Consider the following 20,960-nt stretch of genomic DNA (forward strand, 5'->3'; position numbering starts at 1 on the left):
CACTACAATACCCACTTTCCAGCCCCTCTGGTGAAAGTGTGGAGGCAAAGTTCCACAGCCGCCACCTACATTAAGTACAAAGATCCTTAATTTTGTGATAGGAAGACTCAGTGGCACCCCCCCAGATCTCGGCGCCCTAGGCAGCAGTCTACAGCTGCCTAATGGTAGAGCCGGCCCTGGCAGTATCCTATTGGAAATACACCACCTCCAAGGACATGGAAATAGCAAGTTCTCTTCCAGGGAACAAGACTTTGCAGCAGCCAGTAATCCAGAGAACACCCCAGTAGCTGCACCTTCTTTATGTGTTTAATCCTACTTAAATTTAGTCCCACAGAACCAAATCTTGGATTTGCAGGGAGTACAGCACATATTTGCTAAAGGGGAAGTCTGCATTTTGTGCCATCACACCAATGGGGAAGTGGCCAGGATCTGGGTGGGTGGTCTACTTTCCCAGAATTCTGGGATAACTCCCCGAAATTCAGGAGACTCTCAGCAGGCAAGTGTTGTATAACAAGCGGCAGACAAGGGCGCACAGCCCACATTGAGTTGTCAATCTGTCCATCTCCTCCCAAGTAAGTATAACTTTGTACCTCACCAGACACCACCATTTCACGCCTAAACTCCGGAAATAAAATATGCTGTGTTCGCGCTGTGGGAACTACACAGGAATAAATGACATTATCTGGGTTTCCTGTGTTACCGGTATATGGATAGCTCAGTAATATGTGCATAATGTATGAAAAGGGACCTCTCTATCAATGAGAACAAACTGAGGGCCTGATTCAGACCCACTCGCGAGCAGCTGTCCGCTCGCAAGTGGATCGATGGTGTGCACTGCGCATGCGCACGACGGAGGGAGCTCCGTCGTGCGCATGCGCGAGACGCGACGAGCGAAGGACTTTCCTTTGTTCGTTGTGTCTGATCAAAGGGGGCGTGCTGTCGATGTTGATTGACAGCACGCCCCCTTTGGTGGGCGTGCCGGGGGCGTGCCTGCCAGACGGAGGCGTTCCCAAGGGAACGCCTACCGTCAGAAGCCGGCCCCACTGACATCACTAGTGATGTCAGTGGGAGTGATTTTGGCTCTGATAGAGCCAAAATCACTCCTGGCCTTGCGGTTGAGAAACTCAACCGCAGGCTTCTGCTCGCACTGGCGATGGTCAAGACCATCGCGACCATCATCCTGCACGCTCGTATAGGCTGTGGGTGGTGACCCACAGCTATACGAGCATCCAGGAGGACGCTCCATATTTATGGAGGTGGGCCCTGATTCAGAGCGAGCGCGCTGGTCAGAGCGTCCGGCTCTGAATCAGGGCCTGAGCTCTCCAGCGACCAGATCCATTGAGATGCCCGAAAAGGCCTAACTACATTTCAAATAGCTCATGATGCTCTTTAGATTCAAAGTTTCCATACAGTTAAATACATTGTTTATTTTTACAAATAATAAATATGGTGTAGAAGCAGTGTTTATTTTGGCTATAGTTTTCCTATACTAGACAGTCTTTCTTCTATTTTGGTGTATTTTGAGCTTAAAAAAAAAAATGAGCAGTCACCCCCCCTCTTGACCAATAAAGGGAATATGTGTAAGGGGTAGTAGCTTATACTTATTCATCATAATGTGTCCCCCGTACTCTGTGGGCAAGCAGAGAGCAGGGCCGTAGCTAGGGTAGTGCGGCCGGTGCCATCGCACAGGGCACCACAGGTCAGGGGGCGCTGTTTGGGCCTGTCACATTTCTGTTTATTATCATTCTTGCTTGTAGCTTCCTCCTATTTCATCCCCAGCATCTCCTGGCCTCTCCTATCTCTTCCCTGGCCCTTCCCCATTAGGCAATTCCCCTTTTTTGGGTGTCCCTTTGAAAAATGAGGGGGGCGCCAATGCTCTTTCTGGCACAGGGCACCAAAAAGTCTAGTTACGGCTCTGGCAGAGAGGCAGGCTACAGCTCGGGCAGCTGAGGGTACGGATGTGTAGGCTGATACAGTAGCTTTGGCTAGTCTCCCTCTCAGAAGGAATAGAGTCTCAGAATGAGGACACACAAGCCATTTCATCCCGCAGCTCCTCCTCATCCCTGCAGTGCACGGACTCCTCATCGCTGTAGAACAGTCCTTGCCCCATCATGTCCTCTCTGCCGCCGGTACTCCCGCTCCAACTGCCTTTCCGACTCTGACTTAGAAGGTCACTGGCGGCGCTCTCCATCTCGTCGATGGTCATGTGACACGCGTCTGCAATCTCACGCTTGGCAAAAGCAACAAACTTGGGATCCCGTGCGTAGAGCCCCAGACCCTCGGATATCAACACCTACAGGAAAAGAAAAAAGTAAACATATCTCAAAATAAAATAAAAAAATCTTTAAAATATAAATAATAAAAACCAGTTACATATTTAAAATGTAACGGAGTATACTGGTGGTGGAGTCGCATCTACTCACTGCTTCCACCAGGCTGTCCGCGCTCCCTCTCTTTTCTGTCAGCCTCTGCCCGGGCACACGAAGCTGGGTGTAGGTGCAGTAAGGCGCCTTGTCCTCCTCCTCTCTGTACCAGTGAGTGCAAGGGATGGTGGGCAGGCTGCTGTCCTCCTCCACCAAGATAAGGGGAGCATAGAGAAGGCGCCCACGTTTTGGGGGGTTGGCCCAAGAGTGTGAACCACCGGATGAGTAATTGGTTCTTTGCCAGGAATCTGAGGTTCCATAAACCTGAGGGGCACAAAATACAATTAAAACAAACGCTCACAACCTGGAGAGGATGTAAGGAACACTCTGAGGGAGATTTATTAAAGCTTGGAGAAAGATAAAGTACCAACCAATCAGCATCTAACTTCCATGTTACAGGCTGTGTTTGAAAAATGACAGGAGCTGATTGGTCGGTGCTTTAACTCTCTCCACTGCATATCTCTCTCCAAGCTTTGACAAATCTCCTCCCATAGTGTCATAGGGTGGAGCATGACGTGACAGGAAATAACCCTAAGTTCCCCCCGGGAGCCCCTAACCTAACCCACCTCCCCCCGCCACACGTGGCTGTCCGCGCCCGGCACGCGGCTTACTTTCGATCGGTATGCCGGGCGTCGGGCTCCCGGCGTAGGTTAAATGACAGGCATCAGGATTTCGACGCCTGTCATTAGTCCCCTGCCGGGATTAGACAGTCAGGAAGCCGGCGGTCGGCATTTCGACTGTCGGCTTCCTGAGTGCATCCCGGTGAAAGGTAGCACAGAGGGTCGGGTGCAATGCAGAGAAGAGGCAATTGAATGGTCGTTACCCTGGTTCGGTTGGGCGGTGTATTTTGGTGGTATGTTCCTGGAATAGGGATGTCATCACAGCTTCCCTGTCTTTTCAGGCACTGGATGCTGAATGCAGATTTACTACCTGTGGTGAGACCAGAGTGTTACATTGTTTAACGTGTTACAGTCCGGTTGTAACATTTGTGATGCAACTGCAATTACATCGCTGTCAGCATAGTCTAATGCTATTTTATTAAAGTAAAATAAGTAATATACTCTACTATAAACCATCTGTTCCAGTTGAGAGTGTCCGCACTGAACAACTTGCAGTTACCAGGAGTAGGGGGCAGCAGTCGCCTTCGAGGGGCAGGTCTGCCATCCAGTGTGCCGTTAGCCCGGGGTGCCGCAGGATGTTCCGCAGGTGTGGGCTGAACCTTCCCCCTCTCTTCAGGAGATACAGAGCACTGAAGGGAATCCTCCAAATTCTGCTGCTGCCTGAACGGGAGCAAAGGATGAGATAGAGAGAATAGCAGATGAACCCCATTCACGTTTAACATTGGGCAATCATGTCACATAGGCCCTGATTCAGAGCCGGACTCTCTGACCAGAGCGCTCGCTCTGAATCAGGGCCCACCTCCATTAATATGGAGCGTCCTCCTGGACGCTCGTATAGCTGTGGGTCACCACCCACAGCATATATGAGCGTGAAAAAAGATGGTCGCGATGGTCTTGACCATCGCGACCATCGGAACTGTGAGTGAAAGCCTGCGGTTGAGTTTCTCAACCGCAAGGCCAGGAGTGATTTTGGCTCTATCAGAGCCAAAATCACTCCCACTGACATCACTAGTGATGTCAGTGGGGCCGGCTTCAGATGGTAGGCGTTCCCTTGGGAACGCCTCCGTCTGGCAGGCACGCCCCCGGCACGCCCACCAAAGGGGGCGTGCTGTCAGTCCCCTTCGACAGCACACCCCCTTTGATGAGACACTCCGAGCGAAGGAAAGTCCTTCTCTCGCCGGGTCTCGCGCATGCGCACGACAGAGCTCCCTCCGTCGTGCGCATGCGCAGTGGGGAACATCGACCCACTTGCGAGCGTACTGCCGCTCGCGAGTGGGTCTGAATGACCCCCATAGTCCCCTAAGCAGTCACTTAAGAGTTATATCTAAAATATTTAAATAAAATATCAAATACAAATAATAAAAAAACAAAAATAATACATCATATTTTGCAATAATAAAAAAAAGAAAAATAATACATCATATTTTGCAAGTTCTTATTTGAACGTTTATTACTATTGTGATATTCAATGTATTTTTGCTGAGAATCTTATTTAATTACTAAATGTAAATTTTAAATGGTAATTGTTTCCTTTTTTTTTACGGTGTTTCAATAATAAAAAATAAAATATAAAAAAAAATAAACAAGACCAGATGGATCGGACGTTTCTTTTCAAATTCTGTTTCTAAGGTCTATGCATCAGCCCTGTGTCATGCCAACAGTAAAGCATCCTGAAACCACTCATGTGTGGGGTTGCTTCTCAGCCAAGGTAGTGGGCTCACTCACAATTTTGCCTAAGAACACAGCCACATAGAACACATAAGACAAAGGGGCATATTCAATCAGCCGCGAAAGGTCCCGCACTTTTCGTCGACATTGCTGGTTTTGCATGCGAAAAAGTATCGCGGACTACCCGCTTAACCCCGTATTCAATTGCAAAGGACGCGAAAAGTGCTGTCAGATTTGGGTAAATCAGCCTGGCACTCCCCAAAAGATGAACTAATATTGGGGATGTGGTAGATGCCCCCGAATAGCCCTGCTGAAGCTATTTGGGGTACTTAAATGCTCTCATTAGCTGCTAATTAGCGTCTTTGAACAAGTGGTGAAGAATAGTATTTAGCAGTTTTTTCTGGGTGAAAAGAAGTAGTCCTAGCAAATTTGGGGTACATGAAAATGAGTGCAAGCTTGGTTAAAAATTGCAAAAGTGAGGTCTTAAAAAGCGTTACAAACGCGCCTTCAGCATGCACCTGCAATCAAATATACACCTCTCCCATACTTGTAGATACCCCCAAAGTCTATTTTGCTAGTTTTTAAATTTGTACCCCAACTTTGAACTTTTTCGTCCCCTTTTTAGGATTTTTTTGATGCAGTTTTCCTTTGGGAACCTGTCCTAAGAGTGCAAGGTGGTTTCCCCACCTTTGCACCCCAAAACCGCAATTCTGCACTTTTTTCCGACAGCTATTGATAGACAAAACTTTTCCGCTGGGTACATTGCATTGCGCTTTCGCACCAGCGAAAAGTCGCCACAATTGAATACGGGGATACGTTTTTGCTGTTGGCTAAACTTTTTCGCAGAAAACGGCTTTTCGACGTATTTGGCGTATTTGGCGTATTTATAATGGGTGCAGGGTGTGCGGGGAACACGTGCCCCTGGGTCCAGGGGGGCCCCGCACCGCAAACCCTGCACCCATAATATTACTTACCTCTCCGGAGTTCCACATCGGCGCGGGGGACCGGACCTGTAAAATGGCAGCAGCGGCCATTTTCCCGGTGACCTGTGCATACACTATAGACTCTGGGCACACTCTAGTGCCCAGAGTCTATAACTCCGGCACTGGCCGTGCACAGCTCAGTGGGCTGCCGGGCGGAGAGGAGGGGACCCGTGTCGGAGACTGCAAACGGGCCCTCTCCTCTCTAGAAACGCCCCTGCTGCCTGGTGTGGTCAGAAAATTACGACCATGCCAGAAAAGTGGTTAGTACAGTTCCTGGAGATAACGTATGTTACGAAGGGAAAGTGGGCGTCTTGTGTCAGCGTCAGGTGGGTATCTAAATACATACCGCGATTGCACGGCAAGACATAGTAGGCATGCCAATGTCTTGCTAGTGACCGTGGAACTTGCATACTTTGGCAGCTGATGGCTGCGTGCAAACACATCCTAGCGAACGGGTCTGGATCAGGCCCTGAATAAGAGGGGAGCTGTTTGTAGTTTCCGTCTGTAGATGTGATGCACAAGATGGAGAATTTTCTATATGACGTGATCCCGTAGACTGACTTCCCAATACAGTAGTGGGCGGGTTTACAGCGTATATAAAAACCCTGGAGGTTTCACTTTTGGACTTGGTTGATGTATTGATCTATGCTGAGGATCCTGCTGAACCATGCCGGGAATGCTAAGATAAAGCAAGGCAACCTGGCTCTACTTACTTATAGATCAATGCTATATGTACTGCAGGTCTGGCTCGGATACGGATGCTAGTAATACTTCCATCCCCTTCATTTATTGCAACCTGCCCGTTTTTCTCCTAATATTACACTGCCTTTAGCTTCATTATAACTATTAATTAGGAGGAGGGAACACAGATTACGTAACACTTTTGTGTCTTTAAATGTTTCTATTAAATTGGTGGAAATGTAGCTACTGGGCAGCACAGCAAGCGGAAAGTTAGCATGTATCTATGTATGCGAATAGTACGTACCTTGCGGTCTCATTACTGGCAGATACATACACAGCATACTGTATATACCTCTCTGTCTCATTACTGGTAGATACGCTGCATACTGTATATACCTCTCTGTCTCACTGCTGGTAGATACATACACAATATACCTCTCTGTCTCATTACTGGTAGATACATACACAATATACCTCTCTGTCTCATTACTGGTAGATACATACTGTATATACCTCTCTGTCTCATTACTGGTAGATACATACACAATATACCTCTCTGTCTCATTACTGGTAGATACGCTGCATACTGTATATACCTCTCTGTCTCACTGCTGGTAGATACATACACAATATACCTCTCTGTCTCATTACTGGTAGATACGCTGCATACTGTATATACCTCTCTGTCTCACTGCTGGTAGATACATACACAATATACCTCTCTGTCTCATTACTGGTAGATACATACTGTATATACCTCGCTGTCTCATTACTGGTAGATACATACACAATATACCTCTCTGTCTCATTACTGGTAGATACGCTGCATACTGTATATACCTCTCTGTCTCACTGCTGGTAGATACATGCACAATATACCTCTCTGTCTCATTACTGGTAGATACATACTGTATATACCTCGCTGTCTCACTGCTGGTAGATACATACACAATATACCTCTCTGTCTCATTACTGGTAGATACGCTGCATACTGTATATACCTCTCTGTCTCACTGCTGGTAGATACATACACAATATACCTCTCTGTCTCATTACTGGTAGATACGCTGCATACTGTATATACCTCGCTGTCTCACTGCTGGTAGATACATACACAATATACCTCTCTGTCTCATTACTGGTAGATACGCTGCATACTGTATATACCTCTCTGTCTCACTGCTGGTAGATACATACACAATATACCTCTCTGTCTCATTACTGGTAGATACATACTGTATATACCTCGCTGTCTCATTACTGGTAGATACATACACAATATACCTCTCTGTCTCATTACTGGTAGATACGCTGCATACTGTATATACCTCTCTGACACAATATACCTCTCTGTCTCATTACTGGTAGATACGCTGCATACTGTATATACCTCTCTGTCTCACTGCTGGTAGATACATACACAATATACCTCTCTGTCTCATTACTGGTAGATTTGCTGCATACTGTATATACCTATCTGTCTCACTGCTGGTAGATACATACACAATATACCTCTCTGTCTCATTACTGGTAGATACATACACAATATACCTCTCTGTCTCATTACTGGTAGATACATACACTATATACCTTTCTGTCTCATTAGTGGTAGATACATACACAATATACCTCTCTGTCTCATTACTGGTAGATACGCTGCATACTGTATATACCTCGCTGTCTCACTGCTGGTAGATACATACACAATATACCTCTCTGTCTCATTACTGGTAGATTTGCTGCATACTGTATATACCTATCTGTCTCACTGCTGGTAGATACATACACAATATACCTCTCTGTCTCACTGCTGGTAGATACATACACAATATACCTCTCTGTCTCATTACTGGTAGATACATACACTATATACCTTTCTGTCTCATTACTGGTAGATACATACACAATATACCTCTCTGTCTCATTACTGGTAGATACATACACAATATACCTCTCTGTCTCATTACTGGTAGATACGCTGCATACTGTATATACCTCGCTGTCTCACTGCTGGTAGATACATACACAATATACCTCTCTGTCTCATTACTGGTAGATACGCTGCATACTGTATATACCTCTCTGTCTCACTGCTGGTAGATACATACACAATATACCTCTCTGTCTCATTACTGGTAGATACATACTGTATATACCTCGCTGTCTCATTACTGGTAGATACATACACAATATACCTCTCTGTCTCATTACTGGTAGATACGCTGCATACTGTATATACCTCTCTGTCTCACTGCTGGTAGATACATACACAATATACCTCTCTGTCTCATTACTGGTAGATATGCTGCATACTGTATATACCTATCTGTCTCACTGCTGGTAGATACATACACAATATACCTCTCTGTCTCATTACTGGTAGATACATACACAATATACCTCTCTGTCTCATTACTGGTAGATACATACACTATATACCTCTCTGTCTCATTACTGGTAGATAGATACATAAATAATATACCTCTCTGTCTCATTACTGGTAGATACATACTGTATATACTTCTCTGTCTCACTACTGGTAGATACATACACAATATACCTCTCTGTCTCATTACTGGTAGATACATACTGTATATACCTCTCTGTCTCATTACTGGTAGATACATACACAATATACCTCTCTGTCTCACTGCTGGTAGATACATACACAATATACCTCTCTGTCTCATTACTGGTAGATACGCTGCATACTGTATATACCTATCTGTCTCACTGCTGGTAGATACATACACAATATACCTCTCTGTCTCATTACTGGTAGATACATACACAATATACCTCTCTGTCTCATTACTGGTAGATACATACACTATATACCTTTCTGTCTCATTACTGGTAGATACATACACAATATACCTCTCTATCTCATTACTGGTAGATACGCTGCATACTGTATATACCTCGCTGTCTCACTGCTGGTAGATACATACACAATATATCTCTCTGTCTCATTACTGGTAGATACGCTGCATACTGTATATACCTATCTGTCTCACTGCTGGTAGATACATACACAATATACCTCTCTGTCTCACTGCTGGTAGATACATACACAATATACCTCTCTGTCTCATTACTGGTAGATACATACACTATATACCTTTCTGTCTCACTACTGGTAGATACATACACAATATACCTCTCTGTCTCATTATTGGTAGATACATAGACAATATACCTCTCTGTCTCATTACTGGTAGATAGATACATACACAATATACCTCTCTGTCTCATTACTGGTAGATACATACACAATATACCTCTCTGTCTCATTACTGGTAGATACATACACTATATACCTCTCTGTCTCATTACTGGTAGATAGATACATAAATAATATACCTCTCTATCTCATTACTGGTAGATACATACTGTATATACTTCTCTGTCTCACTACTGGTAGATACATACACAATATACCTCTCTGTCTCATTACTGGTAGATACATACTGTATATACCTCTCTGTCTCATTACTGGTAGATACATACACAATATACCTCTCTGTCTCACTGCTGGTAGATACATACACAATATACCTCTCTGTCTCATTACTGGTAGATACGCTGCATACTGTATATACCTCTCTGTCTCACTGCTGGTAGATACATACACAATATACCTCTCTGTCTCATTACTGGTAGATACGCTGCATACTGTATATACCTATCTGTCTCACTGCTGGTAGATACATACACAATATACCTCTCTGTCTCATTACTGGTAGATACATACACAATATACCTCTCTGTCTCATTACTGGTAGATACATACACAATATACCTCTCTGTCTCATTACTGGTAGATACGCTGCATACTGTATATACCTATCTGTCTCACTGCTGGTAGATACATACACAATATACCTTTCTGTCTCATTACTGGTAGATACATACACAATATACCTCTCTGTCTCATTACTGGTAGATACATACACAATATACCTCTCTGTCTCATTATTGGTAGATACATACACAATATACCTCTCTGTCTCATTACTGGTAGATACATACACAATATACCTCTCTGTCTCATTACTGGTAGATACATACACAATATACCTCTCTGTCTCATTACTGGTAGATACATACACAATATACCTCTCTGTCTCACTACTGGTAGATACATACATATACAATATACCTCTCTGTCTCACTACTGGTAGATGCATACATACACAATATACCTCTCTGTCTCACTACTGGTAGATGCATACATACACAATATACCTCTCTGTCTCATTACTGGTAGATACATACATACACAATATACCTCTCTGTCTCATTACTGGTAGATACATACATACACAATATTCCTCTCTGTCTCATTACTGGTAGATACATACACAATATACCTCTCTGTCTCATTACTGGTAGATACATACACAATATACCTCTCTGTCTCATTACTGGTAGATACATACACAGCATACAGTATATACCTCTGTGTCCCATTACTGGTAGATACATACACAGCATACAGTATATACCTCTCTGTCCCATTACTGGTAGATACATACACAGCATACAGTATATACCTATGTGCCTCATTGTTGGGGGTGTACACGGGTGAGGAGGTTTTAGATCTCTGTTCATCTTCTGTAGCGGTTTCTTCTTGCTCATGTAAAGTGGGAGGTAGAAAGGTCCCATCCGAGCTCCTCCTAAATATATATATAACACACACCCAGGAAATAAGCATCGCATGGTCAGGACCACACATGTATTATCCATATTAATCACTCTGAAATGTAGCAAGTAAAAGGTAACCACACCTCATAATTTAGTCATACAATTTGATTGAATTAGTACATAAAATTTGGATTGGGCAAGTTGGAAAATGTATCTTAATGCTACTGCATTGTGTGTGTGCTGTAATTGTTTCATCTTTCACCACAATCTTATAAATATGCCAGTATATACAGTAATACGTGAATGAACTTGTACATTGTCTATGCAATCTACATGGTTTAAATTGTAATTGGTTTTCTAAAGATTGTAACGTGTTTGGGTAAGTTGAGGCAGCATTGAAGGCAAAGAAAAAGGATATAGAGCCAATCAGGAGACATGCTGAGGCATGTGCATGGACACTGAATTGTCTCACAGTCTATGAAACCAGGCAGCACCTGCTTTACAAAACAGCAACTTCCTATGTGATAAACAGCACCTGCTTTACACAGCAGCAACTTCCTATGTGATAAACAGCACCTGCTTTACACAGCAGCAACTTTCTATGTGATAAACAGCACCTGCTTTACACAGCAGCAACTTCCTATGTGATAAACAGCACCTGCTTTACACAGCAGCAACTTCCTATGTGATAAACAGCACCTGCTTTACAAAACAGCAACTTCCTATGTGATAAACAGCACCTGCTTTACAAAACAGCAACTTCCTATGTGATAAACAGCACCTGGTTCCTTGTGACACACGCTGCAGTAAAACAAGGGGACTAGGGCTGTTTCACCCATGAGGCGGGATGACAACCTCATCTCAAGCATGGGAGAGAGGAGGTTCTCTCCAGCACCAGGAAGTAACTACCGTTTGGGTAGCTGTATCAAAAAAGTGGAGCAGTTGCCCATAGCAACCAGTCAGCCTCTAGCGGTCATTAATCTAGTACAGTGACAGAAGCTGATTGGTTGCTATGTGCACCTTCTTCACTTTATCTCTCTCATACATCTCCTTTATGGGCCTTGAAAATTTCAGTAGAACATTTTTTCAGTGACAACTTATGTTGCGTGTTATAGAAACCTGGTTCACCTGCGTGTGCTGAGTTGCCTCTTTTTCCCACTAGTCATACTGGGCACCGGTGGAGGAGGTGGCAGCAGGCTGTCTTTGGAGCCCCCACCAGATCGATTGACCATTGAGGATCTACGATGAGTGGGTGTCTGCTCATCACAGCCGCCAATGGAGTTGGTGAGCGACAACACAGACGCGGAGATCTGATGTTCATTGGTCAAGCCTGGCGCACTCTCACATAGAGGTGTCTCTTCGGCAACCTAAAATTGATAGATGAGATGACGGTTGAACTATTGACACTCAACTACCCTCCAACCCCATCAGACCTGTGATGTCATCCATGGTTTTATTACTCACCTGGCGCCCCAACCCCCTAAATGCAGACAGGTCATCCTCTTCCAGCTCGCAGGATAATGCTCTGCGGATCTCAGATCCCAAATCCTGCAAGCTCCTCAGCCCAGCCTGGGGAGCAGCAATATAGAACAAGTAGAGATCAATTATCTTCCTGTACTTTTGCAGAACAAAATTAGACACACAAAGGTAACATTACTAAAAGATTATTTTAATCGATTTCAAATCGATCTTAATCGATCAAAATCGATGTTGTGTTTCAGAGGCTAAATCACACATTTACTAACGGACAATTTTTTTATGTTGAATTTTAAGTGTTAGTAAATGTGCGATTTAACCTCTGAAACGTAACATTGATTTTGTTTGATTTAGATCGGTTTGAAATTGTGTAGAAACGATTAAAATTGACCTTCAGTAAATTTACACCACAGTATTAGAAATGTAAGCTGCATTCCTGGACGGTGACTGAGAGGTGAGGGGCGTGGATAAAAAAAACCGCACAGAGAGGTTATGTCCTATGGGAGTGTCGCTTGCGTCTTGCCAGCGTGACTATGAAAGCGGTTGCATACAGAGACATCCAGGCGCTCAAATAGATGGCCATACTCAGACCTAGAAACTGCAGCTGCCATAGGATGCACCTGCTAGTAATGCAGAACCTATAGACGCCACAAGGGGGCGTCTCAGTCTTTGCACATCCAAACGCAGGAACTAGTAATAAAACGACTACATATATAGGACACTGGGGCCACTGACCTGTAATGTGGTAGAATTGCTGGGCAGGTTCTCTGTTCCCAGGAGACCCTTTTCCTTTCTACGGCGGAATTTCCGAAAGTAATCCTGGATCAGGAAGGTGGCGTAAAATTTCCCCACGGTCACCTCTTCCTCTGAAACATGATAACCGAATATATAACACTTATTTTTTTATCAAACTGGCAGCTAAAGGCACATTCCAATCCGACCTGCCCAGCTGTTAGCCTGATAGGTCACAGACGTATGATGCAAAGAAATGACTGGCTCACAGAAAATGAGAGCACCAATCAGGATACAGACATACTGTATATTGCAGATGCACTGTATAGTTAGATACTGTACGCAACGCGCCAACAATATTAATATATAGTGACTGTATGCTACTGACCTTCAGGGGGTGGGATGACCTCATCTAATATCTTCTGTTTGGTTCTTTTCCAGATTTTTTTAATGACGGCTCTTAGTTCCTCGTTAGCAGCGTCAAGGTTCCCTAAAAAATATAAAGGTCTATAATGATCAAACAATTTGCTGAGCTTCGGTTTGTAAATATAGCTCAACGCGCTATAGTTCTGGACACTTTCCAATAATGAGACACTGATAAAAGACTAGTCCAGCTTTATTTCATATATGATCATATCTTTTCCCTCTTGACTTATTGTAACACTTTAGCTGGTATCTTGTCTCAGATAACCCATATAAACATTTCAAGGAAATCTAGAATCTAGAGCTAATATATATATATATATATATATATATATATATATATATATATATATATATATATATATATATACACACACACACACACACACACAAGAGTGAGCCCGGCACTCAGGACAATAAGAAAAACAGTATGGGTGCCCTCCTAAAAAAATATAGCACAAGATCCTTCTGGCATGGGTGTATACCCAGCACACAATAAAGGAAGGCGGCACTCCAATAGAACATGTAATTCAATGTGTATTAATAATCAAAACGGCATATTAACATCCATGTGTCAACGTTTCAAGGCTGAACGCCTTTTCATCAGGACATGTGAAGGACACCGTTGACACATGGATGTTAATATGCCGTTTTGATTATTAATACACATTGAATTACATGTTCTATTGGAGTGCCGCCTTCCTTTATTGTGTGCTGGGTATACACCCATGCCAGAAGGATCTTGTGCTATATATATATATATATATATATATCGTCCGCAAGTCTTGCACTCTCACCCATGAAAAAGTCATCGGGGGGGGGGGGGGGGTGCCTCTAAGATCAAAAATATATACAAGAATATCAGGACGAGGGCACTCTCCAAAATTCTGAACATATTTTCAGTTCACAATACGTCGTCCAATTGTTTGTCAACGTTTCAGTCCATAAAGGACCTTCTTCAGGACAGCAAAATATTGATGTACCAATGATAAGTGCAACAAGATCTGTCCAACCTAGGACACAAGGCCCACAGAGTGTTGCCACTTCCAAACTTGCCACCTGGTAAATAACAGGGTTAAAGAATCCATGCATATGATGGCGTATGCATAGCTACCGGGGATTCACCGTACCACCAGCATATGTGGAGCACGTGTGCCATATACACACCAGATGAGTCAGTGACTCCCCGGTGGCTATGTATACGCCGCCATATCCATGGATTCTTTAGCCCTGTTATTTACCAGGTGGCAAGTTTGGAAGTGGCAACACTCTGTGGGCTTTGTGTCCTAGGTTGGACAGATCTTGGTGCACTTATTATTGGTACATCAATATTTTGCTGTTTAAATGTCCTGAAGAAGGTCTTTTATGGACCGAAACGTTGACAAACAATTGGATGACATATTGTGAACTAAAAATAGTTCGGCTTTATGAAGCCGTAATAAAAACATTTTTGCTTGTAGAATTTTGGAGAGTGCCCTCATCCTGATATTCTGGACTGTGCTATATATATCTATTAGGGGTGAGCGGGTTCGGTTTTACTCGGATTTACTCGGATCTTCAAACGGCATTTTATTGGCTATCGCCTATCATGTGTTTTGGATAGCCAATATAATAAATCCGAATTTGCGGTAAAGTGGCGATAAGAACCAAGTAAATCCGAGTAAAAACGAGCCTGCACATCCCTAAATATATATATATATATATAATATATATATATATATATATATATATATATATATTCATTTACTTTTTTCTGTGTCAGATGAAAAAATCATTGATTTTCTATGAAATTCAATCTACACAGCCACTTTACTGGCAATCTCAACTAGACTTGCAGATCAACTCGATTGGTTTTACTAAATATTAAATGTGGTTGATCTGAATTACTTCTTGAATGTGCGAATGTTCATCAACAAACTTCTAATACACAAGACACAATATATATACCTTCAGTTTTGATCCTCAATGAAGTTCGTACCAGGGCGAAGAGTGTGGCATTGAATGTCACAGTGCCATCGGAGTTAAGGGGCATATTCATGGCAACCAATCTCTGTGAAGACATTTAAGGATGGTAAGTACCAACTGACGGGGAAGTTAGCAACTTGAAGAAGAACAAACTTGGTTAAGAGAAGTAAGAAAGATGCAAGGTATGGCCAGGTATGGCTGCGCATAGTATGGCCAGCTCTCAGCTGCTAAGGAGGGCACGCATGGTATTTTTGAAAAAGTTTTTGTGATGGGGCGTGGCCATACCTTCGGGATTGGGCCACGCCCCCAGTACCTGGGCCCGTCTTAGCTCTCGACGGCCCTGGTCACTTGCACATTCTGGTTGGAGAAGGTGGCTCTACTTGCTAAGTACTGAGTAATGTTAATCTCTTGTTGTGGGGAGGGCGCCTTGTGGGGCGTTTTCTGAGACATTTCACCACATAACAGGATCTAAGATTTGCTCCAGTTCATAGCTGCCACACGTCAGGTCTCACCTCTTGCAACAGGACGCATTTCGCGCTCGTACATAGGAGCGTGTGTGTAGGTGTACGCCCAGCAATGTAATAAAAATCACAATTTAACACAGACACACATAAGTGAAACATGTAATACCGACTCCTATGTCACCTCACTATCATGATGCATTTAAGCCATAAACCATGCAGTATTTTAGGAGATCAACTTGAAAAGTTGACGTAATGCAAGGAGTGATTCTAAATTGATACGTGATTGTGTATTTAGAATGGACCTTTACACTTTTGCCCAGATTTTCCAGGTGCACTTCTAGTTTGCATCTAGAGCAGGGGTAGGGAACCTTTTTACTGCAGAGGGCCAGTTTGATATATATAACATTACTTGCAGGCCTGGTTTAGGCCATGCCCTCTCCGCATGATGTCACATGGGGGAGGGGCCACAATCGCTGGTGATTACAGCAGTGCCTGGACCCGGAGCATCCTGAGGATGCTCCAGGGAGCTGTAAGGGCAGCGGTGTGACCGTCTGAAGCATCCTAAGGATGCTCCAGGTGGCACTGCTGCATAGATTCTAGTTGAAGTGCCATTCTAGGCACCCTGCTAGCCAAATGTGGCTAGCAGAAAAAAGCTCTGAGGGCCAGACCAAATGATACCAAGGGCCTTATAAGGCCCCCAGGCAGGAGGTTCCCCATCCCTGATCTAGAGAGAGCAGAGGGTAGATGTACACGTTGAAGTGCACTGGGTATGCAATCTAGGCCCATTGGTACAATACCAGGGTGTTTTGCAGTTGGCATCCAGTGCGGCTTGTACGTAAGTGAGGCTTTGTGTGCAGGAGCAGGAAATGGCACTATGTTAAGCCCATGAATGCACCAAGCAAGAAGCTTTAGGTCACTGCTAGAGAAGACCCTACATCCTAACCATTTGCCTGCTGCTGAATCATACACAAGAAGACTCATTCCATCACACTGCTGTCCCGCTGAGATACATGCAAGGAAGTGCTTTCCCCCACAACACATGTGTATGTATGAGTCACAGTCTGCAGCAGCTGTGTGCATGGAGATAGTACATTATTCATTTTACCTAAGATGATGCTGGCAGACAACGAGGAATCTACACCGCATGGACAGTCGTCGCTTCAAAGCGACAGCACATAATTTAACAGAAATTAATATATAATGTTATACAGTACTATTTTCTCATTCATTTTCCCAATTATAATAACAAAAAAAAAAAAAAAAAAAAGATAATGGTTGTATCCACCTCCCTGCTGCCCTCTGGTGGAGAAATAAACAAACTAAAGTGTTTTGATTCTAGCTTTTTGCTTACTGGTGACTTCAGGGAGTCAAAAAAAAGACAGACTGGCCGCTCACATCCCCAGCTCACTACAACAGGCAGCTGGAGGCTGATTTACTTGTTAAATCAAATCTGCAGTTCTTTGGAAAATAGTTAATTCTTAATACCCCACCCCCATATTATATGTTGGCTGCAGTTGCTGGATCATTGGCAGAATTAAAGGGCCCACATGAGAAGGGAAAGGCCACATAGAGTTAAACGACAACGTAAAAATCCTGTCTACTATCACTTTTTGATCATATCTTAATTAATTATAACTTCTACACTTATCTTCTAAAACACTGCTCGCTAAGTCCTCATTCATATCGCGCGTGCGGCCTTTGTTTCACGTGTCACATTTGCGCCTGGTAATGTTATTACACTGGTACAATTATAGCTATCAATGTGATTTCTTATATAAAGTGCACTCATGTATTATTGAAGCCATTCCAAGCAGGTACAGGCTTACTCCCCATTGCGGTCACCTCTGATATGCAAAAAATCAGGTCATTTTGTTGGGTAAAAAAAGCTCTGCGACCACGCACTAAACAGAGGAAGCCCCCTAAACTGTACACATTACACCCTTGCTGCTCATTAATATATCCTGTCCTCCAACATACTGTACACTCTCCCCTGCATGTAGGTTTTGTTCAAGACCCCAATACACCCAGCTCTTCACATAAAGGAGCAAAAAAAATGTTGCACCCCGCAGTCAGTTTAGTACACAAAAATAGCTGGTTGGCGTCGCAATACAGTATTTGCACTGTGGGACGGCAGTTTTACAGCTTCATAAATCAAATTGGGGTATTCAAGCAGCAGCATATCTAGAGGTCTGACTCTGGATGCCCTGGGCAAAGTGGATGACGTAAGGGGCCTATCCATTAGGACGACTTTTTGAACAGTCTGAATGTTCAGAAAGTCGTCTAATGGATAGCTGGCAAGGACCAGCGATGCGCGTGCACGCTGGCTCCTTGCCGACGGCGACTATCTGTGGAACATGCTCGTCAACCTGACGACGATCGTCAGGTTCCACATGTTTGCAGATAGGAGGTCGGTCTCCAGCACTGAATGACGTTCAGTGAACACCGTTCAGTGCGAGCACCGCACCTAGACGACCTGAAGGTCTGAACGCTAGTCGTTCAGTTATTCAGGTCGCCTAATGGATAGGCCCCTTTACTCTACTGCCTCGTGACATCAAGACGTTGCACGCTCTACACTTCTGGGCCAAAACATCACGGCTATTCCTTGATGGAGCCCAGAGCCAGGAGATGAGACCAAAAAGCAAGGCTGGGGCAATCAGCAGAGAGCTTTCTGCAGGTCCCTTTAGAGATACAATTTTGTGGGTGGTTGAGTTGGTCCCCCTCCCCTCCTTGAACAGTGCCCCTGGCGAAAACCATCCTAGCCAACTGCTAATAATTACGGCTCTCTGTGTGCAAGTGCTACGGCTCTATGGTATCTGTGCAGTCTTCACTGATACAAAGAAGTTCATTCATAGTCCACAAGTGGTCTATACATGAGGAGCAAACAAGTACGGATGCAGTTATTCCTTGTTCTGTCACTACATGCTCTTCAATACAATCTGCATGAAATTTCCCAAGTCTGAGGTGCCCAATATATCAAGATCCATCTGAACACATGATGTGATACTGAATGTGGATTCTAAGTTATCTGTGAAATTGGGACAAAGGGCCTGATTCAGACCCGGATGCTATTTGCGGACGCTCGTTCTTAAAAAGGGGCCGGATAATTAAATTGAGCGCCCACTCTTTGCGGTGTGTTGACGCCTCTATGTCTGAGCGAACGTCCGAAAAATGCGCTCGCTATTTAGTAAAGACCCTTTGCCGTTCGCATAACACATCATCTCCGTTATTTATTAGATTAATCGGGAACATCGAAAGGTATCTGAACTGCTCGCAGTGCTTGTGGTAGGATTTACTTCCCGCTATCACTGCGAGCAGTTCAGGCTAAAAGACAACCAAGTGACGTGGTCGATGACGCTCCTTTACTAATTATGCACTCCCATTAAACGCCGTTTTGACCGTTAGGCACGCCTGCGTTCGGCTCTCCACTCCCACGTTTTCAAGCACCTTCCTCTGTTACCACCCACAAACGGTACATTCTGTCAATCAAATTAGCAGCCCCTCGTTGTTTTACGAGCGCACGATTTCCGACCGCAATGATTGGTTTGCGCATGCGCATTGCGAACTGTACGCATGCACCGTTGTGCGAACATCGCTCAGAGCGAACGAGCGTCCGCTTACGAGCGGCTCTGAATCAGGCCCAAAGTACACTAGAGCAAAGAGCTTAAATCTAGACAACCCTTAGGTAGATTATTAGTTATTCTTTTCTAGCAAATGTAATTATATATATTCACATTGTGATAGTTATGTCTGTAGTTTGCAGTCATTGCTATAAAAATAAATACAATCCCTGACCTACTGTATTTCCAATATTTAGTTTTTATGGTTCATGACTGGTTAAGTGTGAGCCTCTGACTCAAGTGACTATTGTTTACAACAAATCTTCCTTGGTAACTCCCAAATCTCATCAATGATAGTGTTATTGTAAGTTTACCTTACATGCCACACGGTGTGGACACAGTTTTCCAAATCCCAGGGGAGGTTGGATACGGCGCAATAAGGTCACCACATCCAAGTGTTTGATACGGCCCCTGGAAAAAAAAGTTGAGGGGCCATTTACTTTTTAGATGATGGGAGAAATGTAGTTTTCTGGTGGAACGGTGCTAGTGAAGGGAACCGGAGCAGATGTGGAAAGATCTAAGATCTGGTGGAGTGTTGGAGGTAAGCGGGCAAAGGCATGGCAAAGAGCAGGCGAAGGGGTGGAAGAGAATGGATAGAATTGTGGGTGAAACGGGAGGAAGAGAGTTGATAAGAAAGTATTTAAAAGAGAGAAGTTTAAATGGTGGAAGAGAGCTCGCTAAGAGGTGGGAGACTGTGGTGAAGAAATGAAAGACAGCAGATGAATTGGTGGAAGAGATTTGATAAATGGGTGGAGGACAACAAGGGAAGTGGTGGAAGAGAGAGATTGGCATGGTATAAGAGACCAGGTGATTTGGGGGAAGAGACCAGAAGATGTGCGGGAAGAGACCAGGTGATGTGGTTTAAGAGACCAGGTGATGTGGTAGAAAGACCAGGTGATGTGGTAGAAAGACCAGGTGATGTGGTAGAAAAACCAGGTGATGTGGTAGAAAGACCAGGTGATGTGGTAGAAAGACCAGGTGATGTGGTATAAGAGACCAGGTGATGTGGTATAAGAGACCAGGTGATGAGGTATAAGAGACCAGGTGATGTGATGGAAGAGACCAGGTGATGTGGTTTAAGAGACCAGGTGATGTGGTATAAGAGACCAGGTGATGAGGTATAAGAGACCAGGTGATGAGGTATAAGAGACCAGGTGATGTGGTTTAAGAGACCAGGTGATGTGGTAGAAAGATCAGGTGATGTGGTTTGGTATGATGAGGGCAAGGACTGTGGTTTGGTATGATGATGACAAGGATTGTG

At 44.0% G+C, this 20,960-nt stretch overlaps 1 protein-coding gene across 2 annotated transcripts in view; it reads right to left on the reverse strand.

The window, feature by feature from the left end:
* Positions 1-1,134: 1,134 nt before the first annotated feature.
* The window catches only part of CACNA1F (calcium voltage-gated channel subunit alpha1 F), a 154,446-nt gene continuing 134,620 nt past the window's right edge, over positions 1,135-20,960 (reverse strand). The window contains exons 37-47 of one of the 2 annotated variants that reach the window (XM_088453393.1): positions 20,014-20,110; positions 15,601-15,703; positions 13,619-13,720; positions 13,234-13,364; positions 12,487-12,591; positions 12,151-12,389; positions 10,932-11,054; positions 3,522-3,703; positions 3,247-3,356; positions 2,424-2,687; positions 1,135-2,293 (exon numbers count right to left, since the gene is read on the reverse strand). In XM_088453393.1, the coding sequence (XP_088309519.1) occupies positions 2,015-2,293; positions 2,424-2,687; positions 3,247-3,356; positions 3,522-3,703; positions 10,932-11,054; positions 12,151-12,389; positions 12,487-12,591; positions 13,234-13,364; positions 13,619-13,720; positions 15,601-15,703; positions 20,014-20,110 (1,735 nt within the window). In that variant the 3' untranslated portion in view covers positions 1,135-2,014. The remainder of the gene's footprint in view (positions 2,294-2,423; positions 2,688-3,246; positions 3,357-3,521; positions 3,704-10,931; positions 11,055-12,150; positions 12,390-12,486; positions 12,592-13,233; positions 13,365-13,618; positions 13,721-15,600; positions 15,704-20,013; positions 20,111-20,960) is intronic. The other variant, XM_088453392.1, reaches the window with a different exon arrangement.

The sequence above is a fragment of the Taudactylus pleione genome, unplaced genomic scaffold (genome assembly GCF_031769625.1).
Source record: "Taudactylus pleione unplaced genomic scaffold, aTauple2 ptg000579l, whole genome shotgun sequence".
NCBI lineage: Eukaryota > Metazoa > Chordata > Amphibia > Anura > Myobatrachidae > Taudactylus > Taudactylus pleione.